The sequence below is a fragment of the Eurosta solidaginis genome, chromosome 5 (genome assembly GCF_040869045.1).
Source record: "Eurosta solidaginis isolate ZX-2024a chromosome 5, ASM4086904v1, whole genome shotgun sequence".
NCBI classification, from domain to species: Eukaryota; Metazoa; Arthropoda; class Insecta; order Diptera; family Tephritidae; genus Eurosta; species Eurosta solidaginis.
In genome coordinates this window covers 184,524,074-184,541,297 of record NC_090323.1, presented here as the reverse complement: position 1 = coordinate 184,541,297, position 17,224 = coordinate 184,524,074, and the positions used below count along the sequence as shown (strand labels likewise).

At 41.0% G+C, this 17,224-nt stretch overlaps 1 protein-coding gene across 1 annotated transcript; it reads left to right on the top strand.

Annotated features, from left to right (window-relative positions):
- The first annotated feature begins 4,480 nt into the window (after window positions 1–4,480).
- LOC137254346 (dynein axonemal intermediate chain 4) lies at window positions 4,481–14,703 on the top strand. Its single transcript, XM_067791998.1, has 4 exons — window positions 4,481–4,524; window positions 10,428–11,738; window positions 14,175–14,387; window positions 14,445–14,703. Exons 1-4 carry the CDS (start codon window positions 4,481–4,483, stop codon window positions 14,701–14,703), a joined length of 1,827 nt encoding a protein of 608 aa, XP_067648099.1.
- The last annotated feature ends 2,521 nt before the right edge of the window (window positions 14,704–17,224 follow it).

Sequence of the window (17,224 nt, the reverse complement as noted above, 5' to 3'; positions counted from 1 at the left end):
AACAAATTTATCTAATGCTACAATAGCTTTTAATGCACGATAGCAACGACACCAAATTATAGTACTTACTAATAAAGGGGGTTTAAATAAGAGCGATCGGGCGCAACTTTCGGTGCGACCCCAGAAAGTAGTCCGCCGTTGAACATTCTGAGTCTACCTACGTATCTCTTTTATCTTGCGTGGACAAATGATGTTTGGTGTTCCATCGGCCCGTTTACCCAAACTACCTCACATAATCCTAACAATTGTTTTCCAGGCCCACATAACCCGCATTAATGCACTTCCAGCAGAGGAGTGTTGAGATCACAGCTGGTACGTTTCCTGTAACATGCTCGGTTTGAATTCGATCTGGAATTTTGATGCACCAGGTGCATTTGTGAACTTCTTTACTTTCTACGCTCCTACCGCTCTAGCTTCTGCAACCGTCTCCCCTATGCCTGGGGCCGTTTTAATCCGTGACTTAACCGTTATGTGACTGGACCATTAATTTACCTGAACGTTATCCACTTTTCATTCGGGATGTTCAGCTTAAATCCCTCATACTAAGATTTCATTACAAACAACAGAAAACAAATTCGGATACCCAGTCAGCACTCCTAGGGAAAAATATTTAAATTAATTCCCAAATCGGACCATTATCATCACTGCAGTCCACAGGAAATAATCTTGGCTTGAGATACACCCCTTCAAACGACTGTGGGTATTCTCAGCCCTGGAAAACCTTAGCTAAGATGGCAGTGCTGCTATTTGATAGCCTTTAAGGGCTTTAGAGTAGCCTTGCTCTCTTGATACTTACTTACTTACGAGGATGATATGCAGGGCTTATAATATTAGATTATTTCACTTACCACTAAAAAGAGATAGCTGTAGACTCGTGTTCGTTAATCAGACAATGCCTACTGGCGCAGCATGGTTCTAAATATGGCCCCATCAGTTATCGCATATGAAGGAAGGGCGGGTTCTGTGTTCGTGTCTTGGTTATCAAATTAATACCTCTGTTCTTAGGAGTAACGCGGCTATCAGATCTAGAAGCAGTTAGAAGCGTAGTTCCTGGAAAGCTTCTTCTATTTTACAAAAGGACAAACTAAATGGGGATACATTGAAATTACAGCCCTTGGTCGGGAAAAATCCACAGTCGCTCCGGTATATAGAATCGCCTGCGTGGAAACTGTCCTTCCTCTAGTCTTTCCAGTTTTTTTGCATCGCTTAACTTATTACTATCACCAACCAAGTCGTCGGTGGGTTTGGTTACGAAGTGGATGTTACAAATATCGGTAATATTGGACATCCACGTCAAAGGCATTTATTTACTCATTGCAACGGCGAGCATAACCGCTATTGCACCTTAAGTTCAGAGCTGTAAAAAAAATCCCCAAATCCCTTGCTGCCAGCACTTGAAAGACAAAGAAATTATCATAGCTACTTATAAAGCGATTGGCTGCTTGTGGGCTAGGCGTCTGCGATATGGTCGCCGAGCTTAAAACACATTGGAGGAAGCTGCAAGCCTGTCAAAACACCGTGCTCAGTAGTGCCATGGGATGTCTTCTTATGAGGCCAGAACATCATTTACACATTGATGAGGATACTCTCCATAGAGGAGAGAGACGAAGAAGTGCTAACAAATAGTTACAATTATATATTCAGAAACCTATCCCCACCTCCCAGGGATATAAGAGAACATGCCCGCAACCACTACGAAGATACCTGAAACACTGAAATCCAGCCATTTAAACTAGCTCCAGCCACACCCACAGAGAGTTGGACAAATCTTATTCTGATAAATACTCGGCGAAACCCGTTTTAACAGTCCAGAAAGCAGACTTCCCAGTCAGCTACGAGTCACTCTGGCGCAACGTCGATCTGGATACTGTAATAGGTAAAGCTCTTACTAATCCAGAATCAAGCCGACTTAGGCGATGTAAAACTCGATCTCAAGAATTGAGTAAAGCACTCCACCCATTTTTCTACGGCATTCGTCTCTGGATTTCAATATCACGGGAGCCAACCAAACTGAAAACCCCTTTTTGTCATTAAAGTAGAAGACGACATGCTAAGTTGAACAGCAGACAAATGAACGATTGCGCACTTTAATATTTTTCTTAGCTAATCGTACAAGTTGAAACAATTTTTAACTAAATAACCACCACCACTTCTTCTTATTATGTACATATGTATGTAGGTTGTTGTAGCATGTCGCATTTATATCAAATAGCTAATGAGAGTGACGACCAAGTTCTAGCTGCCGCGAATAAAGCACCACCATGAAACATTGCCCACCGTCAAAAGAGCAAAGAGCCTAAAGCCAACAGCAGCGACCCACCAAGAGCCAACAACCAACCTGCATGATCAGCAAAAATTCGCTGCGGCGGTGGTGTACCGTTGTGCCGTTGTGTTATCTGAACCTGAACGCAATTCTTCTTCAACTCGTTTCCTGCCTGCAATTCATCAACACGCCTGCTCGGTGTGATATGGTACGTGCATCTGTATGTACAAGCGAGTGTACTTTATGAGCTGTCCACGCTTCACTGACAACAAAGAAAGTTCAAATACATAGAGACAAATATTCATACAAACTTACAAATAATTACAAACTTTGCTGCATAGAATAGGTGAATAGATAATATTGGCGTACTTGAAAAAAAAAAAAAAAACTTCATAGCTCACACTTTAAGCCAGTGAGAGGGGACGAACATTTTAAATTCAAAATATTATATAAAGAACAAATTGCGTGCTCTGTGACTATGTAAAAGCATTTTCATAATACTCTTTAATATTTAAAGCTTTTCTTGATACTCGGTGTTCCCCTGTCAGACCGATTGCAATAGTGGCTATCTAATACATTAGGTCCATTAGAGGGTCCCTTTTTCCGATTTTTTTTCTACTGCTCCATGCACTGGTCCGAGAGGCAATTTTTCTTCCCTCGAATAGGGAACGCTGCTAGAATTCTAATAAAATTACAAAATTAAATTGAAATCACCTTCGAAATAAAGTTTTCAGGTTTTGGGGAGTGCTATCGATTTTTATGGTACTTTGCCTGATATAGATCCGGTACGTTCCGGTGACAATCATCATTATCGTACAATCACGATCAACGGAAACGGTATACTATGACTACATTGAACCTTCTAACTAGGTCACCCCCTCCCCTCCCCCCCCCCCCCGAACCCCTATTTCCGTGAAGAACATGGGGTCGCTAGAGTGCTGCCAACGAAACAGTTTTCGTCTCCGGAAGATGAGGATAACAATTGGGTTGGAGAAGCTTTGAATTAAATTCAGAATATTGTCTTGTCCCTTAAAAGATAAGTAAGAGATCTTTCATTACAAGCCTGTGAGCTGTCGATAACAAACAAATATCTCTTGATAAAGAATCGTCAACCCACCGATAGCACGTCGATAACACTCCTATAACGAATCTGTAATTTTTCGTTTACCAATCATTTTTTTTTATTTTCGATAATATACCGATAGCTTTTCGATAACAAATCGCTTTGTTCGGTAGTGTATCAATAGAAAGCGATAACGTTTGCTATTGATTACAAATTTATAACACTTCGATAACAAATCGATAACTCGTCTATGCTTCAACAATAACACACCGATAATAAATGGATAAAACCCGATAGCTTGTCAAAAATAAATGGAAAACATCTCCATAACTCGGCGATAAGAATTCGACAATTCGTCCCATCTTATCCTACTGGAAAATGTGCGTCATAACTGTCTTAAGGGAATTCTCACTACCACACGTTCTTGCTCCATCATCCATCCTGTCTGTCTCTTTTTCCAAAGGTTTCGATATCTGCATAGAAATTCTTCCCTGAGAATCTCTTTGCTCTGCCAATTGCCCTTTTTTTATCCTCAAAAGGGCTCTATATTTGTCTTTTACAAGATTTAACATATCCCTTACAAGCCGATTTATCCAAGATAGACGTCCGCTTACATCTGCACCTCGTGATCATCACACGATTCCCATCCCCCAGCTAGTTCTTGAGCCAACTATGACAGAGTGGTCTTGTCAGGTTGTCACTTTTTCGCATTAACCCACTACTAAACATTTGGAAGTAGTGAGCTACTTGAACCGCACGCAAAAGAATCACCCTCGTCATTCCCTGGTCGATCAGAAGCTTTCTGCACTTGTGTGTATTTCTCCACATGGTTTCATTCTCTACCACAATCATAGCGGCTATGTTATGTAAATGAAAGAAGGTGCTCCGGCCCTGAGAGAATGCTTAAAAAACCCGTCTTATAGAAGCAGTGGAAGAATAAAACCAGTGGGGTCTAGGTGGAAAATCGACTGGCCTTGCCCTTATTTTTATTGCGTCGATAAAGTGACTCTCCGAAGGTTTTGGATTTATGGTCATTTTCCGGCCCAACGGCCCAATCGATTTTCGCTGTTTCATAACAAGTCACGATAGCTATCCCTGTTTAGCGATAACTAACGCTATTTGGGAGCACCGATTGATGTCAGGTGTTCCTACACATGTCTCTCCCAACTCAGTGGAGGTCTCCCCCTTCCTCTCCTTTCCAAGTTGCGATGTCGACAGGAATACTTCATTGGCACGGAGCGTCTTCGTCTATTCGCATAATATGACCTAGCCAGCGAAGCCCTTAGATTTTGATTCGCTGCACTATCGTCATATCTGCGTAAAATTCATACAATTCATCATTATACATCATTCCATACTTGCCGTCGGCATCACGGACAGGACCATAAATCTTCCGTAGAACTTTTCTCTCGTACACTCCAAGAGCCATCTCATCTTCTCTCGACACCGTCCATGATTCCAAATGCGAGCGTCTTGTAGAGCGTGTTTTTTATTCATGGAGAGAGGGCTTTCCTTTTCAACTGCTTACTCAGTTCTAAGCAGCACATGTTAGCAGGAGTTATTCTCCGTTTTATTTCTAAGCTGACATTGTTTTTGCTTTTGTTGCTGGTTCCTTCACAGTCTAGAAATTATATCCTTCAACAGTGGCATAGCTGCCAAGGCGTTGATGCGCCTATTCTTCCTTAGATGACTGCAAAATCTACGTCTTGTCCTCATTTACCGCAAGTTCCACTTTTTTTGCTTCTTTATGTATAAGGCCTATAGAATCAGGAAAAGGCAAGCTTGCCTCAACGTCGTGGGACTGAGTCGCTACCCCATCCCTTCCGCCTCTTAGGTTTGTCGTTTCAGCTGTCACTTGTCGACTTGCGCTTCTTCTCCCTCAATCCGGTTAAAAATTGAGGTTTCCTCGCAGAGAAGCTCTTGTCAATAAACTGCCTTCGACCTGGTTCCCTTCTCAAATCGATTTTTTTGTATATGCGTGCTTGTTGACTGCTTCCTAACGGAGCTCTCTGACCTCACGGTTCCCTCGCGGATAAGCACTCACCCCAGCGACAAGCAGGGGTGAAGGAGTGACGGGATCAGGGTATTTTGGGGTCTGAAATGTCACTACTGACTGAAAAAGTAACGCTAAGTTTTGTACTCAACTCTGTTTTCAGGCAGTTCGATTCGTATAAAAAGCACGATGATTAGTTTTTTTATCGAACACTTTTTTTAGAATAATGAATCAATATTGGGTAATAACAGACACTCTAATATTCTTACATATGCGTGTATGTATGTATGAATGTACCTGCAATGTAATGAGTTGCATAAACGAAACTTGCAATTTAACGAAGCGTAAAGCTTCCTAATACAAATACTGATATATGTATATACACACACATAGATACATACATACATGTGTTCCCATTTGATAATTATGAAGCCAAACTTTGTTAATACCTATTTACATAAATGTGTATACATAAATACATTCATATATACATATGTCGGTACAAACCCTCCTACTTGCATAGGTACAAGCCACAGGTGAAATATGCTTGCCTAATAATGGCATAAATTAAAATCAGAATTAAAATTAAAATAAATCGCGTGCGCTACTTAAAAGAAATGTTTTTTGATCAAAGCGGAGAAGTTAACTCTTCAGATTACAGTAAGCCAATTTTTTTTTTTTTTTTTTCAAACTGAATTTCATATAGAGTCCCTTTTTATATCTGAATGGATCGATGTAAAAGATGTCCTAATCCGTTTGGGGGAAATCAAGATAGGGGTTGCATATGATATATCAAGCAGGAAAGGCTTTGAAGCACGGGGCTGTGAAATTTCTAATATCATGTGTGAGTTATACGCTTTTAGACTAAAGTTGCTAATATCTGTAAAGAGACAAGATTTAAAGCTCATGATAAGCATACTAACTGGGCACCGCGTTCTGGCGTCACATGCTTATAAGTAAGGGGTCGTTAGTAACAGCAGATGTAGAAATTGCGGGCTGCAGGAATAAATGGTCGACCACGTTTTGTGTTCGTGTCTTGCGCTCGCTAAGTTAAGGCTCTAGCTTCTAGGGGTGACAGAGTTACCAGACCTCGAGGCAGAAATCAAGCTGGTCTTACAAAACTTCTAGTATTTGCCAAGGCGGCGAAGTGATTTTATAACATAAGTTCTGGTGGGGTTTTTCCGTTTGATAGTCAAACAAATTCTGGTAACACTATAGACACATTTAGTCTATGTGAGGTCTGTTTTTAGCGGCCAGTTCAACCTAACCTAACCAATTACTCATGAAGTTCGATGTTCAAATATTAGGGTGTTCATTAAACATCAAATAAGTGAACGATTTGTTCCAGTCTCATTCCTTCGGACGGTAATACCTACATGCGGTTAAGGGTTGTCGCACATTTGTTAAAGCTCAGATTTTAATATATTGAATATCCATAGGGTAATCTGCGCTTGTATTTCTATAAAAAAACGCCTTAGTGGTTTCGAAACAGAACCAATATTTATATGTGATTTCTTTAACCTAGGTACTCACCGTCTGATGGTATGATAGTAGAAAAAATTGTTATCGGTATCTGTATCTTAACAAACCGACAAGTCGTTAATAAAACGCCGATAGTAAATCGATAACTTTCCGATAACAAATTAATAAGTTTTGAAAAAATCGAAAACTTTACGATAAGAAGTTTATAGCTTTTTGATGGCACGCCCTTCAACGAATTTGTAACACTTCTATAACAAATCGATAAATTTTCGATGCTTTATTTAATTTAACTTTATAATATTGTGGCGAATTTTCACATCACTAAATAAATTTACAACAACAAAACATTAAAGTAAGCTACATAAACACAATAATCATCATTTACCTACGTACATACAAGGCAACGAAGAGATAACTCACGCACAGATGTGGTTATCAGCCGAAGTAGTACTCACACATACACCCGCATATAGCTATAAGATATACATAAACTACAAATACACATGTATACAGCTAATAACCAAGCAAGAGATACAATTGTTCTGGAATACAGTTTCGCGAAATGACTAGACAATAACAGAAATTGATGAACGCGAAAGCAGAGAGTATAAAAGAAACGCCAGCTGAGGCATGACTGATCAGTTTTGATTTAAGCACGCTATTGGTTGTGAAGTATTAGTGTTATTGTGAAGTAATTTCAAAGTAGCCTAATAAGGACCATTTTCCATTATTGAATATTGGAGTTATTTATTCAACAGTTTAGCGATTCGAACGTTAGCAGAAGATTTGGAATAAGCGGAATTTCCCTAAATTCGTTAGAATATTTATACCCGTATTGTTTTTTTACCAACACTAACCAGACCTTGCTGTAGAGCTCTTCTCTACTTAGTTACGGCTTTCCATCTCCAAGCAACCGCGATTTGGTGTCGCCTTAACAACTTGTTTATACAAGAAGTGTTAATGGTTGGCAGAATTCGTTGACTTTATCCATCAGTTAATCTGTTGACAAAATTACTTTAAAACTTGTGCTTTTTTTATAAAAACAAAATGGCTAATTCAACAAAAATAAAGATGGATCCCATGCGTGTAACGCTTGCGGATATTCAGAGAGCTGTAAGTTGTATGTACATATACCCTTCTTCCACCTGTTACCGGTAATATTGTAACCGAAAGGTAAATTGCATAAAATTGTAATTACGTTTGATCACTTTTCTGTAGAACGAGGTTAAACTGAAACAAGTAAGGACGGGACTGTCTTCGGCTTTACCGAAGACTTCACACCTTTCATAAATGGGGCTGAACAATAATCCTATCCCGTTCGTAATCTCCAAATAAGCGGATGTATAAGATAAGAAATATATAGTGAACAGATGTACATACCTAAACGATTTTTAAGATAAATATAAAATAAACAAGTAAGGAAGGTTAAGTTCGGGTGTAACCGAACATTACATACTCAGTTGAGAGCTATGGTGACAACATAAGGGAAAATAACCATGTAGGAAAATGAACCGAGGGAAACCCTGGAATGTGTTTGTATGACATGTGTATCAAATGAAAGGCATTAAAGAGTATTTTATGAGGGAGTGGGCCATAGTTCTATAGGTGGACGCCATTTAGGGATATAGCCATAAAGGTGGATCAGGGTTGACTCTAGAATGCGTTTGTACGATATGGGTATCAAATGAAAGGTGTTAATGAGCATTTTAAAAGGGCGTGGACATAAGTACTATAGATGGACGCCTTTTCGAGATATCGCCGTAAAGATGGACCAGGGGTGACTCTAGAATGCGTTTGTACGATATGGGTATCAAATGAAAGGTGTTAATGAGCATTTTAAAAGGGAGTAGTCCTTAGTTCCATAGGTGGACGCCGTTTCGAAATATCGCCATAAAGGTGGACCAGGGGTGACCCTAGAATTTGTTTGCACAATATGGGCATCAAACGAAAGGTGTTAATGATTATTTTAAAAGGGAGTGGGCCTTAGTTCTATAGGTGGACGCCGTTTCGAGATATCGCCATAAAGGTGGGACAGAGGTGACTCTAGAATTCGTTTGTGCAATATGGGTATCAAACGAAAGGAGTTAATGAGTATTTTAAGAGGGAGTGGGCCTTAGTTCTATAGGTGGACGCATTTTCGAGGTATCGCAATAAAGGTGGACCAGGGGTGACTCTAGACTTTGTTTGTACGATATGGGTATCAAATGAAAGGTGTTAATGAGTATTTTTAAAAGGGAGTGGGCCTTCGTTTTATAGGTGTTGGCCTTTTCGAGATATCGCCATAAAGGTGGACCAGGGGTGACTTTAGAATTTGTTTGTATGATATGGGTATCAAATGAAAGGTATTAATGAGAGTTTTAAAAGGGAGTGGTGGTAGTTGTATATGTGAAGGCGTTTTCCAGATATCGACCAAAATGTGGACCAGGGTGACCCAGAACATCATCTGTTGGATACCGCTAATTTATTTATATATGTAATACCTGCCAAGATTTTAAGGGTTTTTTATTTCGCCCTGCAGAACTTTTTCATTTTCTTCTACTTAATATGGTAGGTGTCACAACCATTTTATAAAGTTTTTTCTAAAGTTATATTTCTCGTCAATAAAACAATCCAATTACCTCACCATATTTCATCCCTTTTTTCGTATTTGGTATAGAATTATGGCATTTTTTTTCATTTTTCGTAATTTTCGATATGGAAAAAGTGGGCGTGGTCATAGTCGGATTTCGTTCATTTTTCATACCAAGATAAAGTGAGTTAGATAAGTACGTGAACTGAGTTTAGTAAAGATATATCGATTTTTGCTCAAGTTATCGTGTTAACGGCCATGCGGAAGGACAGACGGACGACTGTGTATAAAAACTGGGTGTGGCATCAACCGATTTCGCCCATTTTCACAGAAAACAGTTAACGCCATGCTTGGCATGGCCTTAGCATCGCCTTAGTGATGGTATAGCTTAGTGATGCTAATATCCGTGACAATATAAACAAGGAACCCGAGGATATATTGTACCGTAAAGAACGATGTTGGAGCATACAAACAGCTTAATAGTAATACGAGTCTTACAGATAATTTTCCAACACAGTAAAGTGGAGTTGAGTGAATTCTCCTTTACTCTTGGGAAGTTACGAGCAATGTGGCACTGATACATGAGCGCTCATCTAAAGGCAAAGCCTCTGCGATTAGCGCGCGCGAACTCAGCGTATTTTACGCGAATGAGGCGTTAGTGCATGGTAAGAAAACTCCTATAATCGTGTATGATATCTAACTTCAATACTGAAAGCATAGAGGCGGTACCAGTAGAGCGGGGAAGAGACAGTTCCTTTACCCGACATCCTGGCTCTAAACAAGGAAGCCCCCTTAGAAAGAGTCCAACTCTGATCAGTTTCTCAGGCTAGCACGCTATTTTAGATCTGAGTGTTGAGAATGATTGGGTTACATTCTTTATATCATGGAGCCAACCGAAATTACATTTCATTTTATTGGAAATCATTCTTCTCTTCAACGCTTCCGATCTCTCTTTTTAGATTACATTAAGTAAGCAGGCTGAAGAGCTTAAAGCTTTTACAACATCATTACCATGTGGACGTTCCACTTTCGACTTGGCCAAACATCAACCTAAACACATTAAAGTGACACTTCGTAAAACTAGCGAAATCCTTTTATACGAACAACGCAGCCTAACCGCCATGGTAAACACTGACGAGGGACAAGCAGTCGCTGAAGATAATGAACGTTATGAATATTTAATTTCAGCGCAGGGACGACGACGTCCCACCATCGAAGCTGAAGCACAAACTCCAGCCTTGCTCCATAAAAGTCGCGAGATAAACACCGAACGCATACGGTCGGATAATGTGGCATCATACGTTTCGAATTTCGAAATGTTCGACACCTATAAAGATTTGCAAAGCACCACAAAGAGCGTCGCACTTAATCAGAACAAACAAATGAAGATCACCACTTATAAAGTGAAAGGTAAAGACACTTTCATTGAAGTTAATCAACAACCCAATTTTCGTTTGGCTCTCATGATTACAATGCGCGCATTAGCGGGAAACGTGTTCGAAAAACAACAACGACGTTTTCGTAATATGCAAATGCCCGATCCGTTGGCAGCACAAGTGCATTACCGTTATCGCACAGAGTTGCTTTGGCGTTTTCAACTACCACAAGCACTAGCGGGCGATAAATGTGTAAAAGCTGTCGCTGATCTCAGTTGGTGTCCCACAAATGGTGATATACTCGCTGTCGCATATGGGGTCTATACATTTAGGGATGATAATATGCAAGCTGATGGTTGCGTGTGTATTTGGACTATAAAAAATCCCGTTAATCCAGAACGGTACTACACATATGAGTTGCCGGTTATGGTCGTTGAATTTTCACCTTACAATCCTGAGTTGCTGGCTGTGGGTTTGTCTAATGGTACAATTGAAGTGTTGAATATAACTGAGCAGGAGAAGCCAGCAATTGCAAAGACTGATAGGAGAAACTTACAAAACTGTGAACCAATTGCCGCCATAAAATGGATTACACAAAGCGAAACTTTTAATGATCACCGTAATATTAAACCATTTTTGGCTCTGTCACGCAATGGATCCGTAACGAAATATAGCTTAATTAATAGTCCACATCTGTTGGCTAGCCAGTTGGTTTTATTGGATCGCCTAGAAGCTCAACCTGAGGGTTTGCAGCTAGAAGAGGGTTATGAGTTGAAACAATCTAATCGTCATCCGCAGGTTTTGAATCTTTGTTTGCATCCTACACAACCTGATTTATATTATGTTCTCACGGACGAGGGTTGCCGGCACAAATGTTCGACACATTATCCGCAACAGCATTTGTCGGTGCTCCAAGTGCACGAAGCTGGCGCTAATGTAATGGATTATTCTCCATGGTCACCGAAGCTCTATTTAACATGCGGTAATGATTGGTGAGTAGACAAGAGTAAGGAATCTTTTTAAAATCCCATGCATCGTAATCAGCTCCGTCCAGTCTAATAGACTCTTTAAAAACAAAATGTCCAATGCTTGGTTAGGTTGGGCGACTGTTGCTCAGTTAAGCGAGATCTCAGTTCGATATTTTAACGACCTGTTGTGTTACCACATTTAAGGGTAAAACTAATTCTTTGGCGAATCGCTTCCCTACCTCCGCCAGACTGTCGAAAAACCCTCCTCGTTTATTTTTCAGTTTCTTGGGATCAGCAGAAAAAGTGTTGAATCGGCAGAGGAAAAGTTATCAAGCTGGCAGCTTATGCAGAGCGAGCTTGTTTATATACGCCATCGTCGCAATGGCACAGTGTCCCATGATAATGCCCGGTTAAAACTCCCACTGCAGATGTGTTTAGTTTGAGAAGGTAGCTTGAGACCTCACAATCAACTCGTTAGGTCCACAGAAAATTCGTAGCCCTCATAGTGTATTTCTTGTTTTTTCCCGTTGAGATAACCCAGTCATGGTCATACGTAGCATACCGCCTCGGTTATATCCATATTGGAACCTTTTCTGACCATCTTATCATCATATGCATTCTCTTCCCCGACTGGAAGATACTGCCAGAGTCGGGAAATCGATGATGCTTCGAATACAGCCCAACTTAAGTTCTGTTCTTTTATTCTAAGCTGTCCGATATTTGCTCCGAAGAGGCTGATATATGCCGAGATATTTGCGCCTAGTTCTTGCAATTGTTAAACTGCTGAGCATGAACTCCCGTAAGTCCATTGCCTTTTACACGCTAATTGCAATTAATAGATGAAGTTTACTAAGTCGTAACAGATGCGCCAAGCGTTTAAAGTAAGCCTGCCTGAAGGACCTCGACAGGCGGAAAGAGATGCCGTCACTCCAAAACTCGCTCCCTGACCCATTGGTCACTCCTCCAAAAAAAAGAGTGTAAATGCTCACTGCGATCCGAAAGTTTATACTGACAGCCTTTTTCAGTTCGTAGGAGCCCATTTGGGCTAAAAGATGAGTGTAGGAATTGGGTGGACATCATCATGCCCTGACAACCAGAGTTGCGGGCCCCTAGGAACGCGGTGAAGTAATCCACACCATCCCCGACCTGCAGACCTTAGTGCTTTGATGGCCGCTTAACTATCTGAGAAAATACCAAGTTTCCCAAGATTTAAGTCAGTTGATAGCATCCCATTCTCCAGATTCTTAATAATTGCTACCTGGAATACGCTGTACTGCTCAGGCATTCTAAACTTCTGGCTGACACCGATCATCTGATGGAATATTTCATCACCGCCAACCATCCCGCCGAGCTTGGATAAATCCTTGAGCAAGCTGTGCAGACTCCATCCAATATTAATTGTACACCTATTTGTCCCTTGAGGAAACAGCAACAAGTGCAGAATCATCACAATGGTCCGCGGCTAGGGATGAAGTCGGTGACGATGATAATGCTTGTATGTACATGATTCACAAGCTAATTTTCCGCTTCGCCAAGTTTTATCGATGTAACCTATTTGACAGGAACAAATTCAACATTGCGTTTAGGGTTAGTTTAGATAACATATGGTAACTAGTTTAGGGAAATTCCGCTTATTTGAAACCTTCTTCTAACGTTCGATCGAACTGTTGAATAAATAACTCCAATTTTCTGTATTGCAAATGTTCTTTATTAGTCTACTTTGGGAGTAGTACAATTATGCTTCACAATTATACTTTCATTCGCAACTAATAGCGTGTTTAAATCAAACTGATTACTGATTACTCAGCTAGCGCTGCTTTTATACTCTACGTTGCTTCATTCGCATATTTCTACTAAAGTCTAGACGTTTCGCCTTCTAGAACTGCTGCATCTCCTGCTTCGTAATTGAGCTACATATGTGCGTGTGTATGTGTGAGTAACACTGCGGCTGATGACTACAACTGTGTGTGACTTATATCTTCGTTGCATTGTATGTATGTGTGTAACTGATGATTGATTTTGTACACAAGAGTGGCAGCTTGCTTTATTGTTTTTGTGCTTTTATTTACTTAGTATCAGCTTAGTGATGCTAATATTCGTCCCAATATGAAGGTTTTGGTTTTTTTCTACCAGGCAATTGGAGCCAGGAACCTGCTTTAAAGAATGAACCCAAGTTACTTCGCCCTGTCGGACAGCACTATTGATACTCCCGCAAATATATCGATCTCGGCTAACTTGGATCTCCTTTGGATACGTGCCAGGTCGAGATAAGTCTTATGAACTTTGACACACGTGGTTGAGATTCTATTAATTCTTTAAACTGAATAAACTTTTCGGAGACGGGTTTAACTCAAAATGAGTTCAAAAAGAAAAGGGTTGAAACTCTTTAGGATGTCACAACGTTGATAGTCCATCCAGCTCAACCGCAGCTTTTTAAATGTTCAAATGTTTATATTTTAGGTCTATTAACATTTGGCTTGAGGGTATTTTCCAGCCGATAATCACCCTGAAGCATCATCTACAACCCATCCATTGCGCCTATTGGAGTCTTACGCATTCCACAATTATCGTTTCGTTGTGTAGGAACTCGATTGACGTTTGGGATATTAAAAGGAGTACACTGAGGCCAAAGTCATCCACAAGCATAAATGGTGAATATTATACGTGTTGCAGGTGAGTTGTTATGGTAACACACTTTACATGCGCCTGCCCTCATCTTAATGCTTTCAGATTATCACTTTGTGGTCGCTCATTAGCCGTTGGCAACGACATTGGAAATGTCTTGATGCTTGCCTTTGAGGATATGCCATTTCCTGCACACTACCAATACGATCAATTGGAGAAAACCATTTTTACTTTATTAGCAAGCGATAAAGCAATGTTAGATAAGGTCAAAAGTCTAGGTTTCTTTGGTTATTCGGAGCAAGTACGGTATAAGCCCAAAAAACGTGATAAAACGGCTAAAAAGGCGAAAGCGAATTCTAAATAATATAACAAAAATATGTATATACATAAATATTATTCGAAAAAGATCATCATTTCAGCACAGAAGCCATATTATAGCAAAGGTGTAGGGCGATTCTTGTTTTGGCAAGTGGTGAATATGATTAATATTTTGTACAACGAGAGTGTGAAATCTCGTAGCTAAATGTAAGCAGCAAGTTTAAGTTGGCTGATCACTACAATGTATTCCAAACGGAAGTTGCTGCGATTAAAGATGCGGTGGATGAAATGCTATCCAGTGCTACTACGGTTAGTAAATTTAACATCTACTCTGATAGCCCAGCGGCTAGCCAGACCTTGAGTTCAACTACAGTGCGATCGAGGATGGTCTGGGAGTGCCTGACCTCGCGTGCGATTGCATCGAGCTATTTTATAATTAAGATTATCTGTGTCCCGGGCCATATTGATATCCCGGGTAACTGTCAAGCGGATCTCTTAGCCCGCAACGGTACAACTGAACCGGATGAAGATGGCTGTAGGGATTTCGGGATTCCTCTGGCCACCTGTGGTTTGCCTCTCCATAGCTGGCCCCCAATCAGCTCAGCAAACGTTGGGCGGACACGACCTCTTGCAGTGTAGCAAAATTTTTCTGGCCGAAAGTGAATGGCGGGAGGTCTGCCGAAATAATTGGGTTCACTAAGGCTCACTTATCAGTGGTCATTGGGGTTTTGCCAGGGAACTGTCCCATGAGTATCAATGCGGTACGTCTCAATATACTTGTAAACTCCTTCCTGCTGTAGCTTTATGGAGGATGATGAGGTGAAATCGCCAAATCACTTTATGCTTGATTGTCCAGCTTTTGCCAGAACTAAGCGAAAGTATTTCGGTCGCGACTCACTTGCATCTCCCATGGATTTATCCAAGGTTAAGATCGGTATCATTCGGAACTTTATCGTTGCTAACACGATTCTCTAAGGAGCTAGATCTTCGTCACCGTTATTTTTGTTGTATGTGGTACCACAACGGACCTTCGTGTTGTCCAAGTGAGCTTTCCTTATCAGGGTAGCTACCATCTAACCTAACCTAACCGAACGAAGATATGGCGTACGTCGTCTATATTCGCTCATAAAAGGCAGTTCGCGTATGCAACCTTTGAAAACTGGGTCAGGTTGAAGTCGGCCTCTCTAATTGGTCGTTTTAATCATGGGTTCAGTCTGAGAACTGCTTTCCTAGTCTACTTTCCTGCTGTGCTTCTGCTATAGCCATCGTCAGATCTCTTGCTATTATACCAACAGCTTCTCATCTCGCTTATTCCCTTTTCTCATCAGCAAGACGACACTCTCCGTAATGACCAGAAAACCTGCGGCAACCGTACTTTTATCTGGTGCAATTCGCAGCTCGCTTCTACGTTCCACTGTTGAGGCGAGCTGATGCCTTATACAAGGCTTTGACCGACCATCTCTGCCATTGTCCACTCATATTCACTATAGATCGTGTACCCCTTTTGCAGGCTCCTAATGTACTCCGAGAAAATGAGCTTGCTGTCTGGCCTTATCCCTAAATATTTCGTTGCGCCATCATACAAATGATAGTGGCGACTCGTCTCTTTAGGAGGATAGCAACCGCCGTTTTTAGTGTAGCCGACTGAGGAAACAAAAGCAAAACGCTGAAGGCCGGGATCAGCCCACATTTCTTACGCTGCCTGCCTCGTTAAATTTAAGCCATAACAGCTAACAGTTTCGTGCTGCAGTGACAGCAATCACGTTGTGTGCGAAAGCGACAAGATGGCAAGTCCAACCAAGAAAGATTGCCATGAGTAACATTGTCGATATCTAGGCGTGGTACAAAACCCTGGCGTAATCCATTTGTTATTTCACATTACTTTTGACCGTGTCAGGTAAGGTTATGTTGACTGGTAGCTGTCCTTTTAAGAAACAGCGAACTTAAACATTCATATGTTGGTCCGTTGTGCTACCACATACTTTAACAGTAAAACTGGCTTGAAGTTATTCAGCGAATCGCTGCGAGGCAACGATTATACTACGAATAAGGCACACACCTATCTTGGAAATAAAGTAACAAGATGATGCCACCTCGTCGTCCTCCGTTCAGCTAACAGAGCTGGGGCTATCAACGGCTGAGCATAAAGAGACTGGATGATACCACCACTTCGTCCTTAGCTAACACGCATGGATTTCCATTGGGCAGCGCCCTTTTGACATTCCAATAACCATGGATGATATATGAGCTTTTGTAAACTCGTATAGCTCCGCAGAGCTCCAGAAAGACCACGACACACTGAAAAACGTGTATTTGCCCAGCGTTTGCCAAGCTGACTCGAGGATCGGGGTCCCAAATGTTCTACTGATATACACATTAAATTCGTCCCTATCAGCCCGAGGCAAGAGATCAGTCTGTTAGTTGCCTGGGGTGTATCGTTATGCTCTGGCACTCAAATAATTCCATCACAAAGTAGTTAGATGCCGCCGCAGTGCAGTAATTCCTCACAGCCCTGACCTCGCAGTGGCATAGCTTGGCGCTTTTATATCCGCCTGACTATGTGAGTA